Source organism: Phyllopteryx taeniolatus, chromosome 21 (genome assembly GCF_024500385.1).
Source record: "Phyllopteryx taeniolatus isolate TA_2022b chromosome 21, UOR_Ptae_1.2, whole genome shotgun sequence".
Taxonomy (NCBI): domain Eukaryota; kingdom Metazoa; phylum Chordata; class Actinopteri; order Syngnathiformes; family Syngnathidae; genus Phyllopteryx; species Phyllopteryx taeniolatus.
Window position 1 is genome coordinate 8,779,766 of NC_084522.1, and position 26,443 is coordinate 8,806,208.

The window sequence follows — 26,443 nt, forward strand, 5'->3', positions numbered from 1 at the left end:
GTGCATCCCAGTTGGAAGCACACCAGGTGATGCTGCCGCACATCTGGAGCATCTTAGCGAGGAGCGATGGGGCGATGATTGCATGGGGGGGTGTCGTCGTGATTTGCAAATGCTGGTGATCAAAGGCCGAAACGATGGGGAAAAACTCCTCGGCAGCATTTCGCAGCGAAGCGTCGCCTCACAGGGGGCAGAGGCGAGCTACTAAGAGAACACTTGCCAAGCCGGTGTGTTTCAGACCTTATTAGGTTGTTCTTGTGGTGATGCTTAACCCCACTCAAAGCTTGGCAGCTGCTTCGAACTCTCTCTGTCTTCCTGTCCCCCCATGCCCTTTTCCCTCATGTCCCCCTCCCACACCATCCTTCAGTCTTTATTGTCTTTCCCCCTCGCTCTTTGATTACCATCTCACTGGCGGTGGTCTCAGGGTAATAGAACACTGGCATCCTGGCGCTGGTGCAAACAGAGGGCTTTACATAACGATGATCCTCCACATGTGCTTTGCAGGGCATGCTCATAAGCCCCAAGAGCCCACTGTGAACCGAAACATGCAAGCTTATTACAGAATTGGAGTTGATGAACTACAGAAAAAGTGGGATGGCATACACGTACATAAATGCAGTGAAGCCGTGTTATAATATACAGGTTGCGCGACTTCAGTGTACTGTAGTACCACACCACGCGGGGCAGCTCTGAGGTCTACTAGTAGAGATACAGCATGATTAACAACAAGAAGATAAAACCCCTTCAGTGTAATAAATACGTTTTGCTGTTTTAATATTAGTTGTTCTCACAGAGCAGAGAAAATGTATGCCTGTGAGTTTTGTTGTATGCTCTGTTTGTATGTGTTGCTGCTCCGTGTGTTAAAGTAGCATTCATTTGAAGATGTATACTTACCATAACATCTAGGCTTATTTCCGTTAGTCCGTTAGCGCATTATATGTTTTGCTAGTGAACATTTTGGTATTTAAATATACACTCTTCAATTCTCTTTTGTTTTATGTGTCAGTTTCATAGTAAACTTCAACTGGGAGTGATAAATTAACAGCTTAACGCATATATGTTCTCTGCCTTTTAGAGAACTGTGCGGGTGCGAAGTTTTTTTTCGTTGCATCAAAGTGATGCTATAGGATTGACTCCAATTTCGACACTGAGAGAGTGAAAACAGGTGGTAAAGAATACTTTAGGTGTGTTTTAACTAGCTTTAATGTGTTCAAAGCATGCAGGAGTGGTAAAACTACAACAAAATATTTAGTCCCTCTTTATTGAGGATTTTCAGTGTGTTTGGAACTTATGTTAATGTGGTCTCATTTAATTTTAGCCTGTGCAACTTTTGTAGCAGTTATGGTAGTCTAGTATTAACCTATGTAACTTTTTTCTCTTTTTTTAAACGGTAGTCTTATTTTTACGTGCCCAACTATTGGGGTAGTTAGAGCTGTCTCATTTTTACCAGTGCAACTTTTTGGGAATTTACGGTAGTATGAATTTGACCTGCACTACTTTTCAAGGATTTATGGTAGCCTTATTTTAACCTGCCAAACTTTCAGGATTTAACCAGTGTGACTTTGGTGGTATTTATGGTAGTCTTGTTTTAGAGAGCAAACTTTGGGGACTTTTCCTTAGTCTTGTTTTAACCTGCACAAATTTGGGGGAATTTACAGTAGCTTCATCTTAAGCTATGCAATTTTTGTTGAAGTTACAGTTGTCGGATTTTAACCTACAGAACCTTTTGGGCATTTAGGGCCTTTTTTGTTTTTACCTGTAACTTTTGGGCATTTAGAGCAGTCTTATTTTACCCTGTGTAACATTTTAGAATGCCAATAATTTGACACCAGTACATACAGTCCTTCAAAGATACTTCCTGTGTGTGACATAGTAGGTTGTCATTGGACAGCCACAATATGCAAATCTTAAGGAGAAAGTTTTCTCCAAAGGAATTAAACGGCTTTACTTATTGTGGGGGTTCGTGTCTTTTAAAACGGGTTTATCTTGACAAGTAGTGAAAGACAAAGCTCTTTGAATGCAATAATGAAAGCATAGTCAAGCATTGCTATGTATTCCAATAATGGGGAACATAAAGACTTTAACAGGCAAAGTCAAACTGTGTGAGTCTGGGCGGGCGGCAACAATTCTAAAGAGAAATTGAAAGAAATGCTCAAGGACATGTAAGCACAGTAGTTTAGAATAACACACACACACACACACACACACAAACACACACAAACACACACAAACACACACAGACAGACAGAGAGTAAAGGGCATTTAGCCATTGTTCCACTGCACCTGGGCCATTAAGGACCAGGATAGATGGAGATTGGAGACCTGACCACATGACTGTTTGTGTGAAGTCTGTATAAGCGTGTGCGGCAAACATATGCAGTGATGACACGGCATCAAAAAATGGCGCAAACCAAGGCGGGATTGATGTAGACTAACACCCAAGTACGTCATCATTGACGCCATAATCACACATAGCCCACAGAAGGCAGCAATTTAAAATACACTAATATGTTTTCATTAAAACAACAAAACAATGTCGTCCAAATGAGCTGGAAAATGCATTTTCCATTCAACCGGGCTTGTAGAGTCATCATTCACATGTGAAAGCAAAATGACATTTGCGAGTGATCACAAAATGCAAACGCTGTATTTATCTTTGCTGTATGAATGACTCATATTACACGGCTTTTGCAACAACTCGTTTTCAGGCATTTACGCACCATGTTGAATGGCAAAACATTTAGGGGGATTTCTTCTTATAACATCCACAACTTTTGAGGGATTTATATTCTTATTTGGAAGAATTATGGTAGCCTTATTTTAACCTTTGCAATTTTTGTGGGTGTTACAGAAAACCGATTTTAACCTGTGAAACTTTTGTGGGGTTTACAGTAGCCTTGTTTTGACCTGGACAACTACTGGGGGTTTTACGGGAGTAGTATTTTGATCTGTGAAACTTTTGTGGCTGTCACGGTAGTCTTGAATTAATTACCAAACACTGTTTTTGGGTGTTACTGCCTTAATTTTAATGTATTAATAAGTATAGCAATGCTGTGGTTGACTTGTTTTTACACTTGTTGTTGGAAATGTTACTTAAAAAAACTGCCCATAGTGATTTATGATTATTTAAATTTGTTCAGATTGTGTTTGACCTTCACCATATTCATTTTGTTTTAATTTGATGCGCTTGTGCTTCCTAGCTTTGCTTGGGAATCATCTTTGCCCATCATCATTTTCCAATGTCAGCAAACAGCTTTAACCATCATGTGCACCTCGAATAACTTAAGCATCTCTCCAGCTTTCATCAATCCTTTAAAGGCGAGAAGCAGCCATCCTTCATATATTCCCGTTGTACATGCCAGAGAAGAGCGAAACAATATATTTTTTTTCAAACGTGCAATCTTGTTGCACTGAAGAGAAGGGGGGAGAACAAAAAAGGAGTCTTTGGGGAGAATCTGGGCATACAAGTTGCATCGCGCCCATGGAGCAGAATTCATAAACACACTTTGCACACAGGCGAGAATTCCTAATGAGTGAAGACCTCACAGGGGATGCGGATGAGGGGGAGTAGTAGTTCGGGAAGATGCCGAGAGAAGAAAAAGCTTTCACATCCTGTCAAGCATGTGCGCCTCTTAGTGTGCATTAGAATGAAACTCTGTCGTCCACACTTTTAAGCAGAGTGTGGAGGCACGTGCACGTGACCAGGGCAGTGTTGCAACCTTGCCAACAGGGCCTTGGACGGCCAGGGTTGCCATGGTATCACTTGCTCACAAATACACACGGGGCTCATGAGAGGGAGCAGGGTGTGTCTGAAGAGAGGTGGATTAGCATGTCACGATGATGGCTTGAGACTGTGTGTCTGTGCAAAATGGAAAAAGAGAGATTTTGCTGATAAAAAAATTTCATCCATCCGTAAGAATTTGTCCATATGACTGACAAACAATTTCAGGGTGCATGATGGCAGATCATTTGTAGAAACGCTTCTCCCGGCTGTTCTTTGCTCATTAATTCATTGCTCGAGTTGGTCTTCCAACCCGGGCCACCTCGCCTTGTTTCCGCATTTTTTTTTTTTTTTTTTTTCCCGCGGAAACTCAGCTTCATCTTCTTGACTTGGCGAAGCTCGTTTTCCTACTTCCTCCACTTGCAAACCATGAATTCGTTGATCTTGAATTCTCTCCCGGCTGCTCAATTCCAATGTTCCTCCGCGTAACTGATAGCTTGCAGTTTAAACTGTGCTTCGTAAGCGTGTGTCTTCGTAGGTGACATTTTCGGGGGTCCTTAGCCAAACCGATGTTGTTTTGCACAATGCACACCCCGGAAATGCTCCCAGTCAGTCAAGCGGTAAAAAACACCCCCGCACTATCTACCTATTGGGGGCGTGGCTTTAGCATCCTACTTCACGCACCCTTCCCCTGTCCGCAGCCACGTCCGCTTTTCCTCTGTGTAAGCAGCGTGTCGGCAGGAAATGCTCTAAAAAAAAAATGAAAAAAATCACACAACATTTATAGATGTTGGAACTCGGTGCACACATAAGGCGCGCCGCATTATAAGGTGTCCCGTCCTTTTTGGAGAAAATGTAAGACTTTTAAGTGCGCCTTATGGTCGTGAAAATACGGTATTTATTTTTATGGGAAATATAAGATTTGGTTGAAATGTGATGTGCTTTGGGAATATAATTAATGTGGTTTTTCGCTATACACAGTAGGGATCATTTCCCTATCACTGTACCTGTACCCCAAACTAGGGATTGACAGCAAGCAGCTCACGGATTAAGTTAATTTAGCTCGCTCCTGACTCAGCAAATGGGGGTTCTTACAAGAATGAGGCAGCAGCAACAGCTGAAAGGAGACTTATGCATTTTTATTGCAAACAATTACAATGTCTGTGACATACTTTCGTCAAAATACTTCAAGATAAAAATTATAGCACACCTCCCTGAGCTCTTGTTTGTCTTGACAGGGGGAGGTCCTGTCTCTTGAAGATGATTTTTTTCAGTGAAAAGCTGGGAATAGCTTACACAGACAAAATGTAAATCGGTGAATTTGTGAATAGTGAACCTCAAATACTGCGATTGGCTGGCAACCAGTTCAGGGTGTACCCCGCCTCCTGCCCGATGATAGCTGTGATAGGCTCCAGCACGCCTGCGACCCTAGTGAGGAGAAGCGGCTCAGAAAATGGATGGATGGATGGATGGATGAACCTCAAATATGCAGCTGATTACTATAATGTAAATTCCAGCACTTACTGATAATACGTTAAATTAATCAATTATCAGACACCGTTTACTGTCAGTTGATTGTGTGAAAGGATGTCAAGTCAGGAGTTGAGGTGGAGTATGTGGAGAAAAGATGGTGGAAAGGCAGGAGGGGGTGTCAAATTAACTATTGGTCAGGGGTCAGATGGACATTTAATCTAACCAATCAGCTTCCTAATTACACAAGTGCTGCCAGGATGCTATGTACTGCCTGTGTGTGTGTGTGCGTGTGTGTGAGTGTGTGTATACCTTGGTAATATTGCGTGTAGAGGTCTTGTTGTAGCAAAATGAACATCTGGCCTCAATATTAGTTCCATGTGTGAACACACTCAAACAGACATACACACACACACACACACACACACACACACACACACGCAAGCAAGCGCACAGAGCCTGTGGTGAAGCGCTCCTGCCTTACACACAAAGAAAGAGAGCGAGGGACGAAAAACAGCGAGGCGAAGGCGCAGAAAAAGCCGTACTAAAAGAACACATGTTCACTGGAGCTGATTCTAACAGTAATTGATGTAAACGCCTAAATTACAGCAAGAAGCTAAAGTAACCGCTGTGTTTGAGTGTTGCCGTGGTGACCCGATGAAAAACACCTGGCTGGCCGGGGTGGAACATCTGTGTCATGGCGCCCGGCCCGAGAGCCACGGCGGAGGCCCGGGCCGGGCGCCAGCAGCGACGTGACATGGGTGTTAGGCGCACGTCAAACTCGTTCTATCGCCTGACACAATATTGTGAGACGTGAACCGCTGCTTGGTAATTAAGATGCTGGATCGGAAAAAGTTTGGCTGTGACTGTGTTTTTTTCCCTCATAAATAGGACGAGTCAAAAGAGATGCTAAGTTGAAATTGTTTCCCAAAAGGAGGTATTCCCGGCAGCGCTGCAGCAGACAAGGAACTACCGGAATGAAGGACCTAGCATGTTGACGCAGGGAAAAGGAAATCTGTGGCGCAACCAGGAAATCCTTTAAAAGCTAACATGTAGCCACCTAGCATTGTTATGGCAACCAGGAAGTATTTCAGAGGCTAGCGTATAATCACCTAACATAGTGGCGTAATAGTACAGAAACCTCTTGTGCAACCAGTACATCTTCCAAAAGCGAACATATGGCAGTGTTCCACTCTTACTTCAACATGCTGTATGGCAGAACAAGGTAGTTTTTCAAAAGCTAATATGCCATCTAGCATGATGACCTGATGGTAAGGAAACCCGTGACCCAACCAGAAAAATCCTTTGACAGCTAATGTGTGGCCACTTAGCATAGTAACATAAGGATAAGGAAACACAGCCAGGTTAGCTTTTGGAAGCTAATGCTGCTAGTGACCTAGCAGATTCCACAAGCTTGGAATTATGCTTGGTGGTTGTTCCTGGCTATGTCACCTTGCTACATGGCTATATGTTAGCGTTTAAAAAAAATCCTGCTGGTTTCCATTCTTGGTGGTTACATTTTAGCCTTTCGAAAGATTTTGTTTCTGTGTCACACATTTCCACCCTTACCCTTGCATCCCCGTGCTCTGGTAGCACAAACAGGGAATCCTTCGAAGTCTGACGTAGCCACCAAGCATGGTGACATAAGTGTAAGGAAATGTTTGGCACAACTAGGAAAACCTTGGAAGGCTAATACGTAGCCACCTTGCATTGTAACGTCAACTTAATTTCCAAGCACCCCTGCAGCAAATGGGGGACTTGCTCAAGGAGTCCCCAGAAGAACGGACGAAATATTCACGCTGGACCTCATCTGGCAACATCACCATAGCAACCAGTCGGAGGAAGCAAGGCAACGGGGACAGGGAATAAAACAAGCCAAGAGCGTAGTCCCGGGAGTTTTAAAGTCAATTTACATTGTACTTCTCTATGCCGATAAAATAAAACGGATGGGTAGCGTTTGTTTGAGACTTATTACAGAGTACTGACGTGAAGTTATTAACTGTGTCACTTTAGGACAAGCCAAGGTTGTCACTATTGTTTTGCAAGATGCATTAATACCATCCTAAATCAAACTTTCAGGGACTTGAATACCTATAAATATTTGTTAAAATATGAGTAATGCTAACGTGTAGCCACATAGCAAGAAAACCAACCAGGAGATATTCCAGCGGCTAACACAGCCACGAGCATGGTTATTTAAAGGTATGAGTTGTGGGCAACGAGAACATTTTCTGAAAGCAAACATTTTGCCATGTAACATGGTTCCAAAGCCAACGTATAGCCACCTAGCACGGTGACATTAAGGTAAAAACACCAACCAGGCAATCTTTCAGAGTCTAACATGTGACATGGGGGCAAGAGTGACGTACCCAGGGACAGCCACCCAGCATGATGGCAAGACTAAGCTATAGCCACCTAACATGGTGATGCAAGCGTCCGGAAACCTTTGGTGTAGCCATCGAAAGATTTTATGGCTGTGCCGCACATATCAATCCTTACCCTTATGTTATTATGCTAGGTGGCAATATGATATAGCCTCTGAAGATCTCCTGGTTGCGTCTCCAGTTTCCTTATTCTTACATCACCATGCTAGGTGGCTACATGTTAGCCTTTGAAATAGTTCCTGGTTGTGCCAGTTTTATATACCCTTACATCACTATGCTAGTTGGCTATATTGCCTGAATTATTTGTTTTCCCCCCTGGTTACACCAAATGTTCCACCCTTATGTCACCATGCTACGTGGCTACATATTCGCCTTTGATGGATTTCTGGTTAAGCCGTAAGTTCCCGTACCCTTACGTCACCATGTTAGGGGGCTACATGTTAGCCTTAGAAAGACTTCCTGGTGGTGCAAATTGTTTATACCCTTACGTCCCTAGATTAGGTGGCTACATGTTAGCCTTTTGAAAGACTCCCTGGTTATGCCACAGGTTTCCATCCTTACCCTTATGTCACAATGCTAGGCAGGTACATGTTCGTCTTCAAAAGAGCTCTTTGTTGCACCGCAGGTTACCTTTCCTTTTTAAGCTGCAATGCTTAGGCATAGGCAGGGGATGTTTCAAAGGCTAACATATAGCCACCTAGCCGCCACACACAGACAAGACGCACACTTTTCTTCTCCTTTGGAGCCTGACCGTGTTTATTTGAGAGTGTGTCCTGGGAAATGTGACCGTCTTGCACCAACAAACAGAACAGTCCAGCAAACCTCTGTGTGTGTTTTTGTGTGTGTTTCACAAGGATTGCCTTTTTGAATGAGAGCCAGTCTGAGCTAAAATTGGCCAACTGGTCCCACAACAGTCTGAACATTGTAACAATATATGCTACATGTCAAAACACATTAAAGCTTCAATACTTGGGCAAGTTAGTAAGTCTTACTTATTCTTTGGCTTTTTTTGTGAAAGCACCACAGAGGGGTACCAGTGACGACAGAGGGAAACTCAAGAAATTGGATTTACATTAATTGTTTTACGCTTTCCGCAATCGTCGAAGATGGCACCAACGCCAAGTGTAACAGGAAAGTAGTACATTGGTGTCAAGGAACAATTGTACTCATTCACTGCCAGGCTTCCCAGTTACCATGGATATTTGACTTCTAAAGCCGTCAATGGCAGTGAATGTGTTAAAGTGATTAACCTCGACTTGGAGACAAGCTTTGTATGTCGGAGAGGAGCTAAGTTTAGCCTGGGTTGTTAGTGGAAGCAGTTAGAGTGTCTTCACCGCATGTACATATGAACCTGGGGGCATTTTCTCGAAATCCAATCATCGGTAAGCCATTTATTTTTAAGGGTAAAGTTGTAAGATGACTTAATTGCTAAACTATTTTGGGATAATAGTGCAAGTCACAATTCAAAATTAGCAATTATGTTTTAATTTAAATTACTCACGACAGGACTGTCTTGGCCCCTATTACTCATTCATCTGCAGCAATGCCTTCAAAACAGGACTATGTGCCAGTATTTATCAGCAAAAACCTTCCTGTTCGCTTTCTTTAATTGGGTGAGTGTTTTTTTACTTTATTTTAATAATTACACAGTGAAGTGGCTTCATTTGGTGGCAAAAATCACTTCAGTTTTACCATTAAACACATACACACACAGACATAAGCTCCACAATTTCCTGTAGCGGATATAACGGGATGTTAAATTATCAGTACGGAAAATAACTTCAATTCACGCTTTAATTTCCTTACAAAAGACACACACACACACACACACGCTCAGATGGAATGCAAATGTGGGGACACAACGCACATAATTAAGTACAAAAGCAGAGGGGGTGCTCAGTTGCACAGATGGATACACACACATGGATTTATGCAAGACAGACGAGTGGAAATGGAACGCAAAGTAATGAGAACTTTATGTAAAATACAGCTGTGTGTGTATTTGTATGTGTGTGTCGTTTTTTTTTGTTTTGTTTTGTTGTTTTTTTTTAAACATAATTAGTTCCATCAGGCACAAATGTAAACGAAAAGAACTTTGATGAAATTCTCCTCTGATATGCCGAAAGCATACATGGCTATTGATCTGGTTGCATGTCCCGTCCCAGTACTTTTGAGCCATGCTGGAAGTTGGCGAAACCCTGAGGGAGGTCCGGAGTTTGGGGTTCTCGCAGAATTAAACAGTGTTGAACATAGTGAATCTCCAATTTCGCCCCCGTAACTTAACTAAATCCTGAATCCTAAAGACATTTGGCTTGTATTATCCACCACAGTCTCCATTTTGCAGCACTTTGCCATCAATCTTCTCTCAAATAAGATCCTCTTCACTGTTTGTTATTTGGTTGTATGTCTACTTCTGTATGATGTGTTCAGTGCAACGTGGTTTTTGCAGTTTCCCACGGGACTATTTAGAAATGGAGTCACTATGGATGCAGCAGTAGCATACTCCAGTCTCCACTTGGCTGTAGAGTTCAATTTTCGTGTTTTTCTTTTCCCTTCAATTTTTGGCAGTAATACTTCGAAGTGTAGAACTGCTCTGCCACAGTATACGCCACAGTCTCTACTTTGCCCCCAGTCTCCTTTTGCATAGCACTTTATCTCTTTAGGAACAGCCGAGAAACCAATACAGCAGAATCTTGATCTCCACCATTGTGGTTGTTTGTTAGCGTGTCTCGTTCGGGCTGATACGTTCAATGCAGTGTTTTTCAGTTTCAAAGGCTGTACTCCGCAGTCTCCACTTGGCTACGGTGGTCCATTTTTTTTCAAGCCATTCGTCTCATCTCAAATAAAACTTCACATACACAGAAACAAATACAGTAAGAGTAGATTATTTGCTAGCCCGCCTTTTTATGACTGATGTGTACATCGTCTCTACTTAGCTGGATTTTGCCCTTAGTGTCCTCTCAAATAAAACATGTCTCCTTACAAATACAAAATAAAAACACAGGCCCGAAGCATATATAGTGGACCCCTGCACACTCATGATTCGGCACCCGCAGATTCAGCTATTTGCGGACCTTTTTTCCATTAAAAAAAAAAAAAAACATTTTTTTTGGGGGGGGCCAACCCTGAAAATGCTTATTGGTGGTATATACCCATATATTCACAATTATTATTATTATTATTTTCCAATGCCATTATAATTATCCGCAGATTTTCACTATTCGCGGTCGGGCCCGGTCCCTATCCACTGTACAGGAGAACAAGGTTCTGCTCTGTTCTTTTGATGTGCTACGGTGTTTTGTTCCGACTGATGTGTTTAATGCAATGTGGTTTTTACAGTTTCTAGCTGAATTTGGAAGCAGGAAACCAGACCACCTCAAACCGAGGTAAGCCGAGCTGGTACTGCGCAGTGGAAAAGTGTTTTTGTCCAAAACACGCATGAAGAACCTCCTGAGCTCATTAATTTAGTCAGAGAGACAAAAAGTCACAAATGTTGATATCAGTGTAATAAATCAACACGCAAAAAAAGCCAATAGGAGGTGCAATGTCTCAACAATCCAATGCTTCAAGACCATACGGCCCTTTAAGAAGAAACACCTTCTCCTCTCCTGGTCTTGGCTGATTATTGATCTGGCTCAATCAGGTGAGTTGGGAAATGGCAGGAAGAGACAGGTCGATGTGGTGGTTGGGGAATAACGCATGAAACGCACAGTGGGAGGGGGAAAAAAATCATCACGATTAGATAAAATTTGCTGTTTTTAATCTCGTCATGCATCCTTCTTGTCCTCCCTCCTTCACAGTTTAGCCTGCTCCAAGGCTCCCTCTCTCGCTGAAATAACACATCACTTGACAGTAGCACATGATAAAAAAGTTAAGTCAGGGTTTGTATTAGTTTTTCGGGTGTTGCCATGGCAAGTGATATTTTTGGGGAGATTTGAGCCAAGACAAAAAACTCTAATGATGCAATACTCATGCCAGTCCTTTGCCCTGCCCGACGACAATGACGCAAAATGATGAGTCAACAGCGGCATGCGTGCGTGCATATGCAGCCTAAAACATACTTTTGTATGCGTTTGTGTGTGCCATGGAAACACAAAGTAAATATTGTAGTGAAGATAAAGCAATAAAGTGTGATCACTTATGGCGCGATGAAAATAATGTCACCTTTGCAGTGTTTCTGCTTCACCTTCACACACGTGCCAACAAACTAGTACACTTCTTACTAAAAGCTGTGTTTGACACCGTAGGAGAGGTACTAACAATATTTAATATTGTGGTTTGCAGTGGTGTAAAACTGCATTGTATCATACTGAGAGCTGTTTCTAATATCATGGGTTACCTTGAGTTTCACAGTTTTTGGATTTACGAATATCATTTTTCAAAATGCATAAATATGAAGCCATATACAGCCTTACTGTTTTTAAAATAAGAAAATAAAGAGAATTATTCTGCTCGAAGATACATGCTATTTACATTAGCATCTTCTTGGTGAATTGTATTGATCATATTATACTGAGCACCCAAAACCTTTCCAAAACACATTCAGAAGCTCACTGAGCAACATTTTAACATTTCTAACAGCTCTACACGTAGGTATAATGATAAGGTAACGAACCACTGTATAAAACAACTAAGGCTTCCTCACATATTCCCAAAACAGGCATCTTAGGTTCATTGAAAACTCTAAATTGTCAATAGGTGTTTATGAGTGGTGAATTGTTGTTTGTCTATATGTGCCCTGCAATTGGCTGTCAACCAAAGTCAGTTGGGATAGGCTCACCCATGACTTTAATGAGGACAAGCGCAACAGAAAAAGGATGCACGGATGGGAAGCAAAATAGAATATCAGTTTTTTACTCATTTCAATCACTTTTTGTACAAAATCCTACTAAATACAGTAAATTATTTTTAAGTATATTCACTTTCACTATGTATTCAAATGAATTGTGTGTTGTGCTGCCAGACACTTTCCCATGTAATTAGATCCATTTCCTGCTCTTTGACGAGCATCAAAGTTCACTGAATTGACCGTCACACATGATTGTTTGAACTGTGAATTGCTTGTACCTTTTGAGGCACATTTCTCCAAATTGAACCCCAAATTGTGGCACTTTGGGGGTGTTTTGAAAGTTCCATTGTAACAACGAAGGAAACATGATCACGGAGTGACTCTGAATGGGTTAATTTTTCTTTTAACGACTCGCCTCATTGCTTCTCATCTAAATGTTCTTCCCTTTCTTTCTGCCCCACCCGAGAAAATGAGTAAACCTCCTTGCTGACACACCCTGCCTGTCTGCCAAGTGGTTGCCAACACACCATGTGCGTATACACACACACACACACACACACACACACCATAATAAAAAACAGCCAGTACAGTGTATTCAATATGTTCTCAGACACTCCATGAGCTTCATTCTCACACTCAGTTTTACCACTTACATGGAGCCATGTCCATGATATGACTATATCCACCCACACACAGATACATACACACACAGCACATGTGGGCCTATGCTGACTTAATGCGATCATAGCCAATAAGCTCTGCGACCGTGGCGAACCGCAATCTCGCTCCTGCCAGTCCATGAGATCAGTTGAGAATTCAGAAGCACCCCACCCCACCACCACCACCACCCCCCCCCACCCGCAAGAGTGGAACTTGAAGGGTGGGTTACCCTGGGAACTGTCAAAGTTTGCCTTTCCGTCATCGCTAAGGCGACCGCGTGGCGTTGTCCACTTGATCACTGTGAATAAATATGGTGGTCTAAGTTAATCGTTGCAGGTGACGGAAAGAAGGAAATTTTGTTCTTTGGGTGAGGAACCATATCTGCTAACTTTGGGGACAAAAAATAATGAAAAATCTGGTATTATACTGCACAAACATACAGGCATTATTTTTGTCTTATTTGACTTACAATAAGTAATCTTAATGTGTAATATATTAATTAAAAATATATATATATATATATACCCAATCCAAGTATTACTGTATCACCAGTATTTCAGACATTTAGCAAAATGTGTTTACATTTAAATAAAAAGAAAATAAATGCCATTATATTATTAGAAATCTGAAAATAAGAATGTATAGTACAATTTGGAGGCAAAAATATGATAATTAAACTGATAAGATAAATTAATAAAATATACTAACAATGGACATAGATATAAGACAGATATAATTTTAATAGAAAATTATAAAGTTGATACAAATACTACAGTGAAAGCTAGTAAGTTAGTAATTTGGCAATAAATAAAAAAATGTGACAAGATGATTACTTTTTGTAATTATCATTAAGTAATAAAAGTGTACTGCCAACAATTCAGCAATACACATACATATACACCATATGTAGTTTAGCACTATAATACAAATATTAAACATAACTAGTAATAAGATTGTTGCAATAATCTAATATTCCGGATTGTATATAATAAGTAACCAAAAGGTAGTGTTTGTAAAGGGGTAATAGCAGGTTGGATGTGTTGCTATGCGGACAGTGTAGCCATGAAGTGAGCGCGCTACAGCTAAAGCTAACTGTGGAAGTTGGAAAAGAGGAAGCGTGAAATGAGTGTGTGGCATGATTGACAGCAGTATAAAAGGATGACAAAAGTGTTTCGAGGAAGAGTGTTGTGTACATGTTCCAGCTTACCCGTAGCAGCGACTGGGACTCTTCTTTAGCAGCTCCTCCTTTCACCTCCTGAACCCCTCCACTCCCTCCACTGCCTGTGTATTGCTGAGACGGCATCTGGCTCATTTTCTCCCCTCCGCTGGGGGCGGCTCCTCCTCCGCCCGGCCGCCCCCCTCCTCCGTACAGCTTGGCATCTCCCAAAAAGGACTTGGTATCTCCTAGGTAGACCATGCTGGGTGAGGCCACACCACCAACCCGCTTCTGCTGCGAGGTCTCGTGGTTCGTGGAAACGAACGCCACGGACAGAGGTGAGGGGAACAGGGTGGATTCGGGTCCCATGCGTTCCTTGGGCACCCACAGGAGACCGTGGGCCTGCTCGCCGGCTCTTGTCTCCCCGAGGACCCAGCCTTTCTCGCGCTCTCTCTCCTTCTCCTCGCTGCCCTCGCTCTTGACAATCTCCTCGCGGCCCCCCTCGGCCAGGCGTCCCTCAGGGGGCGCCAGTGAGTAGAGGAGGCGAAGATCCCCCTTGCTCTCCTCCTTGATGGCCAAGGTGGAGGGCGCCGAGCAGCCGTTGGCCGACGGCGTCAGGGAGGGCGTCAGTGAGGACAGCGTGGCATCGTGACAGTGGGCCGAGTTGAAATGGTCGAGGAGCGCCGACGAATCGGGAGCCGTGAAGTCACAGTGGCGACAGCGACAGCACGCGTGGACACGCCTGCACAGAAACAGTAAAGAAAACACCTTGAAACTTAGGAGTATGGTGCCTTGAGCTACGTGTGACCAGTCATTCAGCCAAATGTTTTGCTTTGACTTGCGAGCGCAAATTTTAGATACTGTATGGTGGCAGTGAAGTCAATCCAACTCATTGACTTCACAATAATCAGCAGTTTGGGAACTAGTGAACGATTCATCAATAAAGAGGCTTCATGCTGTTTAATGCCACTCCCAGTTGAAGTTTACTGTCAAAAGAAATATAAAACAGAGAATTACATGTAGATTTCAAATAAACACGTATTTTTGCCTTAAGAATGGCCCGCTAGTTTAATGCTAACATATAATTGACTAAAACGTAATTGACATGTTAACGGTTAGTATCGATAATTGCATTTTACAACCCTTTAAGCAAAGGATATTTGAACACAAACAGTGGAGCAACACTTGTAGAAAGATAATATAACAATACTCACAAGCATATATTCTTTATCTTCTACAAAAAAATTGTAACAAAGTATCTTACTGAGTCACAGTAGTATTATGAGTAGGAGTACTATGTTACATTATTTCTATTTAGTTATTAATCTATGTTCTCATAAAGTACAGTTTTATAGCGTGTTTATTTTCTTTTTTTGCTTATAGTGTATTGTTTCCTTGTTAATAAGGAAAAATATATTTTAAAAAAATGTTTTGGGGGGCTGGAACGGATTAATGGCATTTCCATTCTTTTCAAAGGGGAAAGATGATTTGAGATAATAAGAATAAGAAGAAGAATCATCTTTTATTGTCATGAACATGCATGCATGCACACGAAATTTGTTCTCTGCATTTAACCCATCACAGTGAACACATACACATGTTAGTGGAACACACTGGAGCAGGGGGCAGCTGAAGCGCCCGGGGAGCATTTCGGGGTATTAGTGTCTTGCTCAAGGACACCACAGCCGTGAGTCCGGGGGATGTTGGCGGATGGTCGAGTCGGGATTTTGAACCTAGGTCCCCCACGGTGGCAGGCGATGATCTTAACCATTGGGCCACGGCTGCCAATAGTGTTTTGAGATACAAGTGTGGTCACTGAATTGAACTCTTATCTCAAGGCACCACTGTATAATAATCATAAAATGGCCACTTCCGTGGGGAGCGCTTATGCTTAAGTACTAGCGCCGGACTGACTAACTACCCCTTAAAAGCAGGTACAGCAGCTACAACTACTACAAACCAATAATTTTATTTTTTTTTTACTTCACTGTAGCGACGGCCTATCTGGAGCCCAAACTCTAATTTTGGCTCGCAACACAGATTAAATGGACCAAGCAAAGTTGTGGCACCGGAAGTCAAGGTAACACTGTATTGAATTTCAATTCAAAGGACACATTCAAAACGTCAACATGAGCTGACCTGTAGTGTCTGAAGATCTCCTCCTCCACCTCGGTGATGAAGTGGCACTTGGTGCACGAGTACTCCCGCCCCATCTCCCTGTCCGGTCCGCTGCCGCCGCCCTCCTGTTCTTCGGCCTTGACATGCGCCGGCGCACCCTTCAGGTTGATCAGGCTGTGGCAGCTGTCGTAGTGCTGCAGCAGCACGTCGATGTCGGCGGTGGCAAAGGCGCACTGGTCGCACAGGTGGGTGACGCCTGAGGACACGCAATCACATTCATTCCACTACATACAATGCTACTGACTATTCTTGCTGCCAGTCACACTGACATCAGGGAGAATCCTCGCATCTCCAAATCCATCACTTTTCAGAAAACAAAAAAATAAATAAATAAATTTAAAAATGGCATGTGGAGCCATTCATATTGCATTGTCAATGAGAGCAAGCCATTTTCAACACTTAAGATGGGTCAGTAATGTGTAAAAATAACAGGTCCACGTGGGGACTGACCTGTAATATAGATTTCTTAAAGAATTAATTCACCGAATTTGGACATGGGTGGTTTAGCCTTGACACCAGCGGTACTGTATATAGTATTGTATGCATAAAATATTAATGTCTTGTCTATCTTTTGTATATTTTATTCTCACTACATTGGTGGATACGCATCGTTTTAACTACATTGCTGCTGCTCAATTTGACAAAAATGTAGTATTATGTTATTCATGCTGATAGTATTGCATATATTATTATTATTATTATATTATGATATGTATCGTCTTTTTTGACATACAATGTTGACTGACTGACTACTTTTCAAATCTCAGTGTGTACTACAGTATCCTGTTTATTCTTCATGCTGATAGCATTGCGAGTGTCATTCTCAACTCCTTAGCTATGGACTTATTGATGCAAGTGATAAAATGCTGCTGACTACTCTTGCTGCTGTTCACTTACATATATAGTACACTGTAAGAATGTGTTCATCCACTGCTGGTGTTGAATTTGTTATTCATGCCTCATGTATATATTATTGATTAGTGTAAAGACTATTCTTGCTGCTGTTAGCGTTCACATCTGTATACTGTATATGGCATATTTAGTCATGTACAGTTTGCCATTCACCTCTGCATATACAGCATGTATTATATGCATATAGTTAGAGACAATGGTGCTGTCATTGTCTGGTGCATAGATATTTTTTATTCTTCTATATTATTCTTGTGTGCTGGTATTGTCCACTTGAAACTTTATTGTAAACCAATTCTATTCTATTGGATTCTCATAAAGTCCTCCCTGGTCATTCAAACAAATTACCTTGTGAGGCAACAGGATTCGAGGGGTGAACGGTCGAAGCAGATGTCACACTAGGGTCGCTTCTGGGATGAGGAGGAGTCGTCGACCCGCCTGTGTCTTGCTGTTTGGCGGACGGGGGGAATTTGGCACAACATTTTGGACAGGTGGGCTTCCGGCACGCAAAAGGGTGGGACACCTATTCACGAAGGGGGGGAAAAAGCAAGAATGATGTGATCTCCAGTGAGACTTTGGAATGCCCATTGTGTTGCATATTTCATTTAAGCAAGGAATATCGAAGTAGTCACATCGATGTGCATCATTATCTAAATCATGCCACCCCCAATGTTGCTGCTTGGAGACAAAGAAAGACGGAGGCTTCTGTTTAACTTTACGAATTAAACTAAGGTTCTCAATCTTTTTGGCTCCAGGGATGCCTAATGGGGGAGAATTTTCATTGCTGTGCCCCCCCTTATAACCCTAACGCAGATTCAAAATCACTACCATGTACAACGCCATGGAAATTATTTCTGCAACATTTCAACCTAAATATTCATGACCTATTAGAAGAAGATAGAAAGGAAGTTCAACAAATTCAACTGAATTAAATTCAATATTTATCCATCATCGCGAGCAGACGTGCACAGCGTCCACTAACCGCATGATTTTCAACAGAAAGGAGCTAGTTTACAAAAGCAGTTGGTCTTGCCAACACAGCAACTTTTCTGAACCCTCGAGCGAATTATTTTTTTTAAGCGAATACCAAATGTAATTCCTGATAAGAAACAGACAGCATGAGGGAAATCATTTTTACATTGTTTTGCGAATAAGCAGAAAGCAGCCAGTTGAAAGGCAATCACACTGACAATGGTGCTGAATATTCCTAAAAACAAGGTGCCCATTTATACATTGTGTAAATTATGTTTAATTCCCTTTTATTTTATGTGTCAGTTTTACAGTAACCTTCAACCAGGAATTACAAATTAACAGCTTGAAGCAAGCATGTTTTGCTTCTAATTTGGAGAACTGTGCAAGCAAGACAGTGAGAACAAGCACTAAGGAATACTTTAAAAAGTGTGATCGAAAAAGCTTTTTTAATATATATATATATATATATATATATATATATATATATATATATATATATATATATAAAACCCCCAAGTTACCCCCCAGTTTGAGAACAACTGAAATAAACAACTCACCTCTCCTAAGTGTTTGTGTGGCTGACATAGGCCCTGCGGACAGTACATGCAGTGCTGGATGCAGCATCGGTGGATGGAGTGGTTGTGCTGGTAGTGCAGCAGCAACGGCGCCACCACGATCACGTCAGCGGCGTGTGCCATGGAGTATCGGAAGTCGCACAGCTGGCAGTTGTAGCTGGTAACCACGGCCTCAGTGTCGCCATTGTTCGGATCGCCTGGGAACCAGACAGATGTCGTGTTAGGCAAAAAGGTCATCCAGTTGGCAGGATTAGAATGCTGGAGATTTTTGAAGGGCATGAGGCTAACGGCAGAACATCAAGACAGAAGGGTTACATGATAATACCTGTCGATATTTTGCCACGTCATGGTTTAATTCAAATACGATTCAGACATTGACGATTCAATTTACAATTATTGAGACTCTTGAATTGATGCAGAATTTTGACGTTACTGTGAGACCACTTATTACTAATAAAACAGTAGGCTAATTGCAATGACCAATACTTTCCATGATAAAAAATAAGCACTCCAAAGTAGAATCAAAACAGGGTTAATAAATACATTCATAGTAATGACTATTTGAATTAAGCTTTATCTCATACACAATCAACCCAACAGTAGCTATTAAGTCGCTCCCTTTTAAAGTACAAATGATGACATTATATGTACTTGTTTCTCACAATACAGTAAATATTGCAAAATTACATTTTGTATCATGTTTAAAAAAACAAAAACAAAACATACCAAGATTATTCTGGGTGGTATGGTAAGACAAGGCTCAGCCCTATGATGTTTTCTTACTGTTCAATCTGAGGGTCTGGGGCCAACAATGTTGTCTCCTTGTTAGAGTAAAATGCTATTTTATATAAACTAGCGTTCAAAGGTTTGCGGTCACTTAGAAATGTCCTTATTGTTTTTTTTTCTATACATAGATTTCGATAGGCGGCACAGTGTGGCCGACTGGTTAGCACATCTACCTCACAGTTCTGAGGACCGGGTTTCAAATAGTGTGGAGTTTGCATGTTCTCCCCATGCCTGCCTATGTTTTCTCCGGGTACTGCGGTTTCCTCCCACATCCCAAAAACATGCATGGTAGGTTGATTGAAGACTCTAAATTGCCCGTAGGTGTGAACGTGAGTGTGAATGCTTGTTTGTTTCTTTGTGCCCTTTGATTGGCTGGCGACCAGTTCAGGCTGTAGCCCACCTCTCGCCCGAAGATAGCTGGGATAGGCTCCAGCACGCCCATGACCCGCGTGAGGATAAGCAGTATAGAAAATGGATGGATGGATGGATAGATTTCTATATTTTCACAGTATACTACTATTCAAATGTTTGGGCTTATTTAGAAATGTTGACTGGCCACCAAACCGGAGTGTCCAAAGGTCAGCTGGGATAGGCTCTTCTCTCTTGTGACCCTGTACCTTGTGACCCCTAATGACCCTGTACCTGTTTCCCATGGATTTGCATTTTGCCTCGCTGATTTATTGAGCTCTCTCTCTCTCTCTCTCTCTTTCTCTCTCTCTTTCTTGTCCTCTATTTCTGTTTATCTTCTCTCGCTTCTTTTTTAGATATTCTTAAATTTATGTTGTGAAAGACAGAACAGTGGTAACCATAGAGGTAACAATTACAGTAGTTTTAATTTTCCTTTTTTTTCCCCAAACATGGAAATTTACAATATCAAATTACATACTTACATACCCTGACTCTTACAGGTGGGCATTTTATTAAGTTTCATGTCATTTAAATTACCTTGGTTACCACTGGATGACAGATCCTTGCGACTTTTGGACAACACGTGTTCTCTTTCGCCTTCCCTTCTGGTGTCATTAGGGCTCGTCGTGTTCATCCTGTGCCGCTGCTCATGGTGTTCCAAAAGCTTGGTCGAGCCTCCCGACCACTCGCAGCTCCAACTGCAGAACTTGCACCAGTAGTACGCCCGCGCACCCTCCACCGGCCAGCCCGATGAATCCGCCCGGATGGGGATGGAATACCCTACTAAGGAGTCATCCTCCGCTCGAACAGACACTCGCTCCGCCCCTTCCAGTATCTGACTCCTCCCTTTGCCCTGGCTGTCATTGGTCAGAAGGAGCGTGGCCGGCGGGGTCTTGGCTTTGTTGGGATGCAAGGACAGGAAGTGCTGCTCCAGTTCTACTGAACTGCTGCCCATGTAGGTGAAGTTGCAGAATTTGCAGCGGAAGTACTTTGTGTTGCCCTGGCAATCAGAGGTCTTGCGGCCGATTCCGATAAGTGCGCCACTCAATGTAACCTGTTGAATGGAAAAATTTCTATCATTATCAAGTACTCCTTTGGCTAAACCTGCCACTACGATACTGTTGCTAATAATGTAAAACTTTCGGAAACAACATGGCACTTCAGCCGTCTGGGATTCATGGAGAAATTCTATCAAATTTTTGGGTGGGAAAAAAAATGGAAATATCTGACATCAATTTACCTTTGAAGGTTACATCTACCATATCAAAATGGCACAAGGACATCGTGGAAGCTAAAGCATATTGCCAATGATGGAGACAAGACTGTTCCTGTAAAGCTGGCTCGCTCTCTCGTTACGCCGGTACAAAAGTTGCAACCAGGACCGCGCATGTAGTTGGCTAGCCAACCCTGCTAGCGTTACATATTACATAACAAGCTTGGAACAGCATCCCATTATTCTACGGCTAATCCAAGTACATTGTTTATTCTGGTGCAGGTTGAGGAGATTCAACTGACTATGCAAATGACTGTGTGACTTTATCCAGAGCCTGGTTTAGTTTTTAAAAAAAAACTAAAAACATACAGTGCTTACAAATAATCCTCATTACTCTTCAAAATGAGAGCTCAGTGAAGAGTTTGCATTAAAGCACTTCATGATGCTGAAAGGTTTATTCTCGGTTTTATGACGGGTGATCTAATAAAGTGATTCCCAACCACCATTTGTGTGTTGAGAGAGATCAGGTGTGCTGTGGGAAATGATCCAATTTCACTTAATTGTTGCGAAAATTATTTATTGACTCTAGAAATGTATCTCAGAAAGAAATATTCTCTTGATAAATTCTGATCGTCAACAGCAAAAATAAAAAAATAATAGTTGCAGTTTAAAGTTCTTTTCCCGTTTCGTTCCATCCTGCCATTATATCGATTCCCCTTCAAACCTGTTAACCGGAATGACAGAGATGTGGCAGTTCTTCTGAGGATGCATGTTGTGAGCCAAACACAACTGTGCCGCTACAAAAATGAATGGCTCTTAGCACTTAAGCGCACACACTCTGTATGTAGTTGCAATTAAATGCTGCTGCAACTCTTAACTAACCAAACCCCTAACATATATTCCAGGGCAAGTTTCCATGGGATGAGGCCACGGTCGCGAGGCAAGGAAACCTGATGCCCATCTGTTTTTTATTAGACTGGCCCCGTAGACCGTAGGTGATTATAACGTGCTGCTGCTGGCTGGATCGGGAGCGCAAGGGCTTACAATGACATTACTACCGTACAACGTGGATTTATCTCCGAGCAGATCTGCGGTCTCATGCGGCGGTAGGCGGTCCGGCGGCGGCAGTTTGTCAGTGCAAAAAGAAAGACTTTTGGAAAATCCAGATGTAGTGTTAGAATTGTGAATTTAAAACCAGAAACATGACATCATACCACCCTCTGCAATTATAACATCTTAAACTCTTGTGAAAAGGCTTTCCACAAGGTTTAGGAGTGTGTTTATGGGAATGTATGACCATTTTTACAGATCTGCATGTGTGAGGTTACACATTGATGTTGGACGAGAAGGCCTGGCTCTCAGTCTCCGCTCTAATTCATCCAAAAGTGTCTGTACACCGGTGCACAAAGCAAGGTCCATAAAGACGAACATGTTTGCAACAGTCCAGCCCTCAACCTGATAGAATACCTTTGGGTTGATTTCGAGTGGACAGGCCTTCTCGTCCAGCATCAGTGTATGACCTCACAAATAAGCTCTGAGAAGAATGGGCAAAAAAAATTCCATAAACTCATTCCTAAACCTTGTTGAAAGCCTTCCCATAAGAGTTGAAGCTGTTATAGCTGCAAAGGGTAGCTCAACATCATATTAAGCCACATGGATTTAGAATGGGATATCACTTAAAATCATATGTGAGTCATGGCACGTGAGCAAATACTTTTGGCAATGTATGTACATTTTCACCATGACTGAAAAAATGGGGGAGTTCTTGTGCATGTTGAGGCCCCCCAAAAGGCCATTCATTCATCAGACGATTTCTAAGGGTATGAGCAGCAAGGGTGAAGCTCAACTTCCCATAGACGGACCTGTTTTGGACTTTAGACAGCAAACTACTTGGAATCAACAATCAATGCCACCATATTGCAAATCTTTATCGACAGGGAAAACATTGAAAGTGAGAGGGCGAGACAAGGTGAGGGAAAAGTACTAAGACAGTTGGATGAAACGCAAATTGAAAAGTTTGGTAATGGGTAAACTAAAGTAAAAGCTGCGCCAAATTTGTCTGGCAGCTGCTTCATTGCATTGACCATTGCTTCGAAGCCTCCTTCACTAAGCCTTTATCTTTATACATTTTTTCCCCCAATTACTGTCGTGTCCCCGCCCCCCACCTCCTGCTGAAATCTCACAAGCTCACCGGGAATCCCATTTTAGCAAACGACAGCATGGAACTTTCCAAACACGGGCAGGAGAGAAAACAAGAAAGAAAGAGTGAGTGAGGGAATAAGAGAATAGAGACTCCTTTCATTCCTTTTTTTTCCAAGCACAACTTTCGCTTTTCTTCATAAACAGGCCTGGATTTTCTATTTATGATTCTGTGAGCGTGCGTTTGTGCCAGTGACGTGACTTTGGGTCATTACAGACGACAGGCTACTGTGAAATCAAAGGAAACTCCTTGAATTTTGACACACAAACACAAACATGAGATCATGTGGACTAATCCTTTAAGACAAAACTCGATTGTTAATGTACACTCAATGCTCTTTATCGTTGACCCCATTCTTATGAAAAGAGGTAGCTTTACAGTTAAAATTGATTAACTAGGAATACATACAGTGCTTAACTTTATGAGACCATCTGTTATAAAGTGACCAATTAGCATAATGAAGTACTGTTCAGGAGAGGGTTTTTTTTTTCCGTTCAACAGTAATTTTGAAAATTAATGAAAAACACTAACAATGATATTTAACTTTTATACCATATACTGGTATATTAACCATTAGAGAAGGAACAGAAATTTCCATATAGAGCAGCTCTGGAATAAAGCTTGCATTAGGTGGAAGTCTGATACATTCGTTAAGCAATGTACATAGTGACATGGGTCACTTGAAAAGAGATGCACACAAATTAGGAATTCATCTACGGAAAAGCATTTCTGAATGTTCTCAACGCTTGCTGTGATGCCAATTGCTTCTCAACACAATTTATGAACAATAAATTCCAATCCAATCGACACAATTCCACTCGATTATGTCGTCGATCCCAAGTAAGGAGAGGCATTTCAAGGAGCGAAAAGGCGCTGCAGCAAATTTGAGACTGGAGTGTAATCCTGCATCATCCAGAGCTAGGGTACAACAACAGGGTAAGCTAACATTAACATGCAATTACGACCATTGAATGACCAGCGGTGGTGATCAGTATGGTGTCAGTATGCTTGGAAACCAGGCAGACCAGGTTCAAGTAATACAGGGGGTCATCCTCACCTGGATGTCATATGTGCCATTCATCATCACTGTCCTGTGTTGCTGATGGTGGAGCTCCGGCCTGCTCTTGCCGGACTCTTTGGCTTGGTTCCTGGGCCCTTCTCCTGCCTGCATGACTGCAAACACAGACACAAGGATGGACGGACGGGTCACAACCACAAAAGGGCGGCTGCGAGCAAAAATGTGACTTGTGGAAAATGCCATACGACGCTGTGATTAATGTTGCTGAAAGTTAAAATGTCATACCTTTAAAACCATGCCTTAATATTTTTTACAACCAACCTGACATGGAATTGCAACAGTTTTATAATCCTCAAAATCAGTGAAAGGTTGCAGATTAAAAATACATAGTAACTACAACAGAACAGAAATGACTGTGGTATATATCAGAGGTGTTACATAGGCGGAACACCACCTGTATGCAAGGGAATAGCGGGACATTTGACACCCGAAACGCACTGCCCATGGCTCTTTGTGTGGAAAACTATTGTCGCTATATGCACATAATTATGTCATGCGTGAAGCTGCAACATTTGTGTGAACATGCAGACATGTGTGAGTTATGTCTGAAAGGAACAGGCCAATAAATCTAACAATATGCCTATGATTTGGAGGAAAGGTGGCGTGAAAGGGCATTTACCATAATTTGTATAATACCTCTTGAGCATAATGCACTCCCAAAATTGACCTAAAAAAAACCCCAAAAATACAAAAAAAATTTGAAAAAAAATAAAAATAAAAAATAAAAATCAGGAAAACCTTTCTACCTATGTACAACCTCAATTCCAATGAAGTTGGGACGTTGTGTTAAACATAAATAAAAACAGAATACAATGATTTGCAAATCATGTTCAACCTATATTAAATTGAATACACTACAAAGACAAGATATTTAATGTTCAAACTGATAAACTTGATTGTTTTTAGCAAATAATCCTTAATTTAGAATTTTATGGCTGCAACACGTTCCAAAAAAGCTGGGACAGGTGCCATAAAAGACTGAGAAAGTTGAGTAATGCTCATCAAACACCTGTTTGGAACATCCCACAGGTGAACAGGCTAATTGGGAACAGGTGGGTCCCATGATTGGGTATAAAAGGAGCTTCCCTGAATTGTTCAGTCATTCACAAGCAAAGCTGGGGCGAGGTTCCCCTCTTTGTGAACAAGTGTGTGAGAAAATAGTCGAACAGTTTAAGGACAATGTTTCTCAACGTACAATTGCAAGGAATTTAGGGATTTCATCATCTACGGTCCATAATATCATCAAAAGGTTCAGAGAAACTGGAGAAATCACTGCATGTAAGCGGCAAGGCCGAAAACCAACATTGAATGCCCGTGACCTTCGATCCCTCAGGCGGCACTGCATCAAAAGCCGACCTCAATGTGTAAAGGATATTACCACATGGACTCAGGAACACTTCCGAAAACCAATGTCAGTAAATACAGTTCGGCGCTACATCCGTAAGTGCAACTTGAAACTCTACTATGCAAAGCAAAAGCCCAGAAACGCAGCCGGCTTCTCTAGGCCCAGGCTCATCTAAGATGGACCGATGCAAAGTGGAAAAGTGTTCTGTGGTCCGACGAGTCCACATTTCAAATTGTTTTTGGAAATTGTGGACGTCGTGTCCTCTGGGCCAAAGAGGAAAAGAAACATCCGGACTCATATGGACACAAAGTTCAAAAGCCAGCATCTGCGATGGTATGGGGCTGTGTTAGTGCCAATGGCATGGGTAACATACACATCTATGAAGGCACCATTAATGCTGAAAGGTACATCCAGGTTTTGGAGAAACATATGCTGCCATCCAAGCAACGTCTTTTTCATGGACGCCCCTGCTTATTTCAGCAAGACAATGCCAAACCACATTCTGCACGTGTTACAACAGCGTGGCTTCATAGTAAAAGAGTGCGGGTAGTAGACTGGCACTGCCTGCAGTCCAGACCTGTCTCCCATTGAAAATGCGTGGC

The 26,443-nt window shown here is 42.0% G+C and overlaps 1 protein-coding gene across 6 annotated transcripts in view; it reads right to left on the reverse strand.

Moving 5' to 3' along the window:
• Positions 1-26,443, reverse strand: part of trps1 (trichorhinophalangeal syndrome I) — a 126,260-nt gene that overhangs the window by 41,406 nt on the left and 58,411 nt on the right. For all 6 annotated transcript variants that reach the window (XM_061759350.1, XM_061759355.1, XM_061759349.1 and 3 more), the window contains 6 exons: positions 24,476-24,591; positions 20,543-21,059; positions 18,794-19,008; positions 17,613-17,787; positions 16,317-16,551; positions 14,229-14,919 (listed from right to left, as the gene is read on the reverse strand). In XM_061759350.1, coding sequence (XP_061615334.1) covers positions 14,229-14,919; positions 16,317-16,551; positions 17,613-17,787; positions 18,794-19,008; positions 20,543-21,059; positions 24,476-24,591 — 1,949 coding nt within the window. The remainder of the gene's footprint in view (positions 1-14,228; positions 14,920-16,316; positions 16,552-17,612; positions 17,788-18,793; positions 19,009-20,542; positions 21,060-24,475; positions 24,592-26,443) is intronic.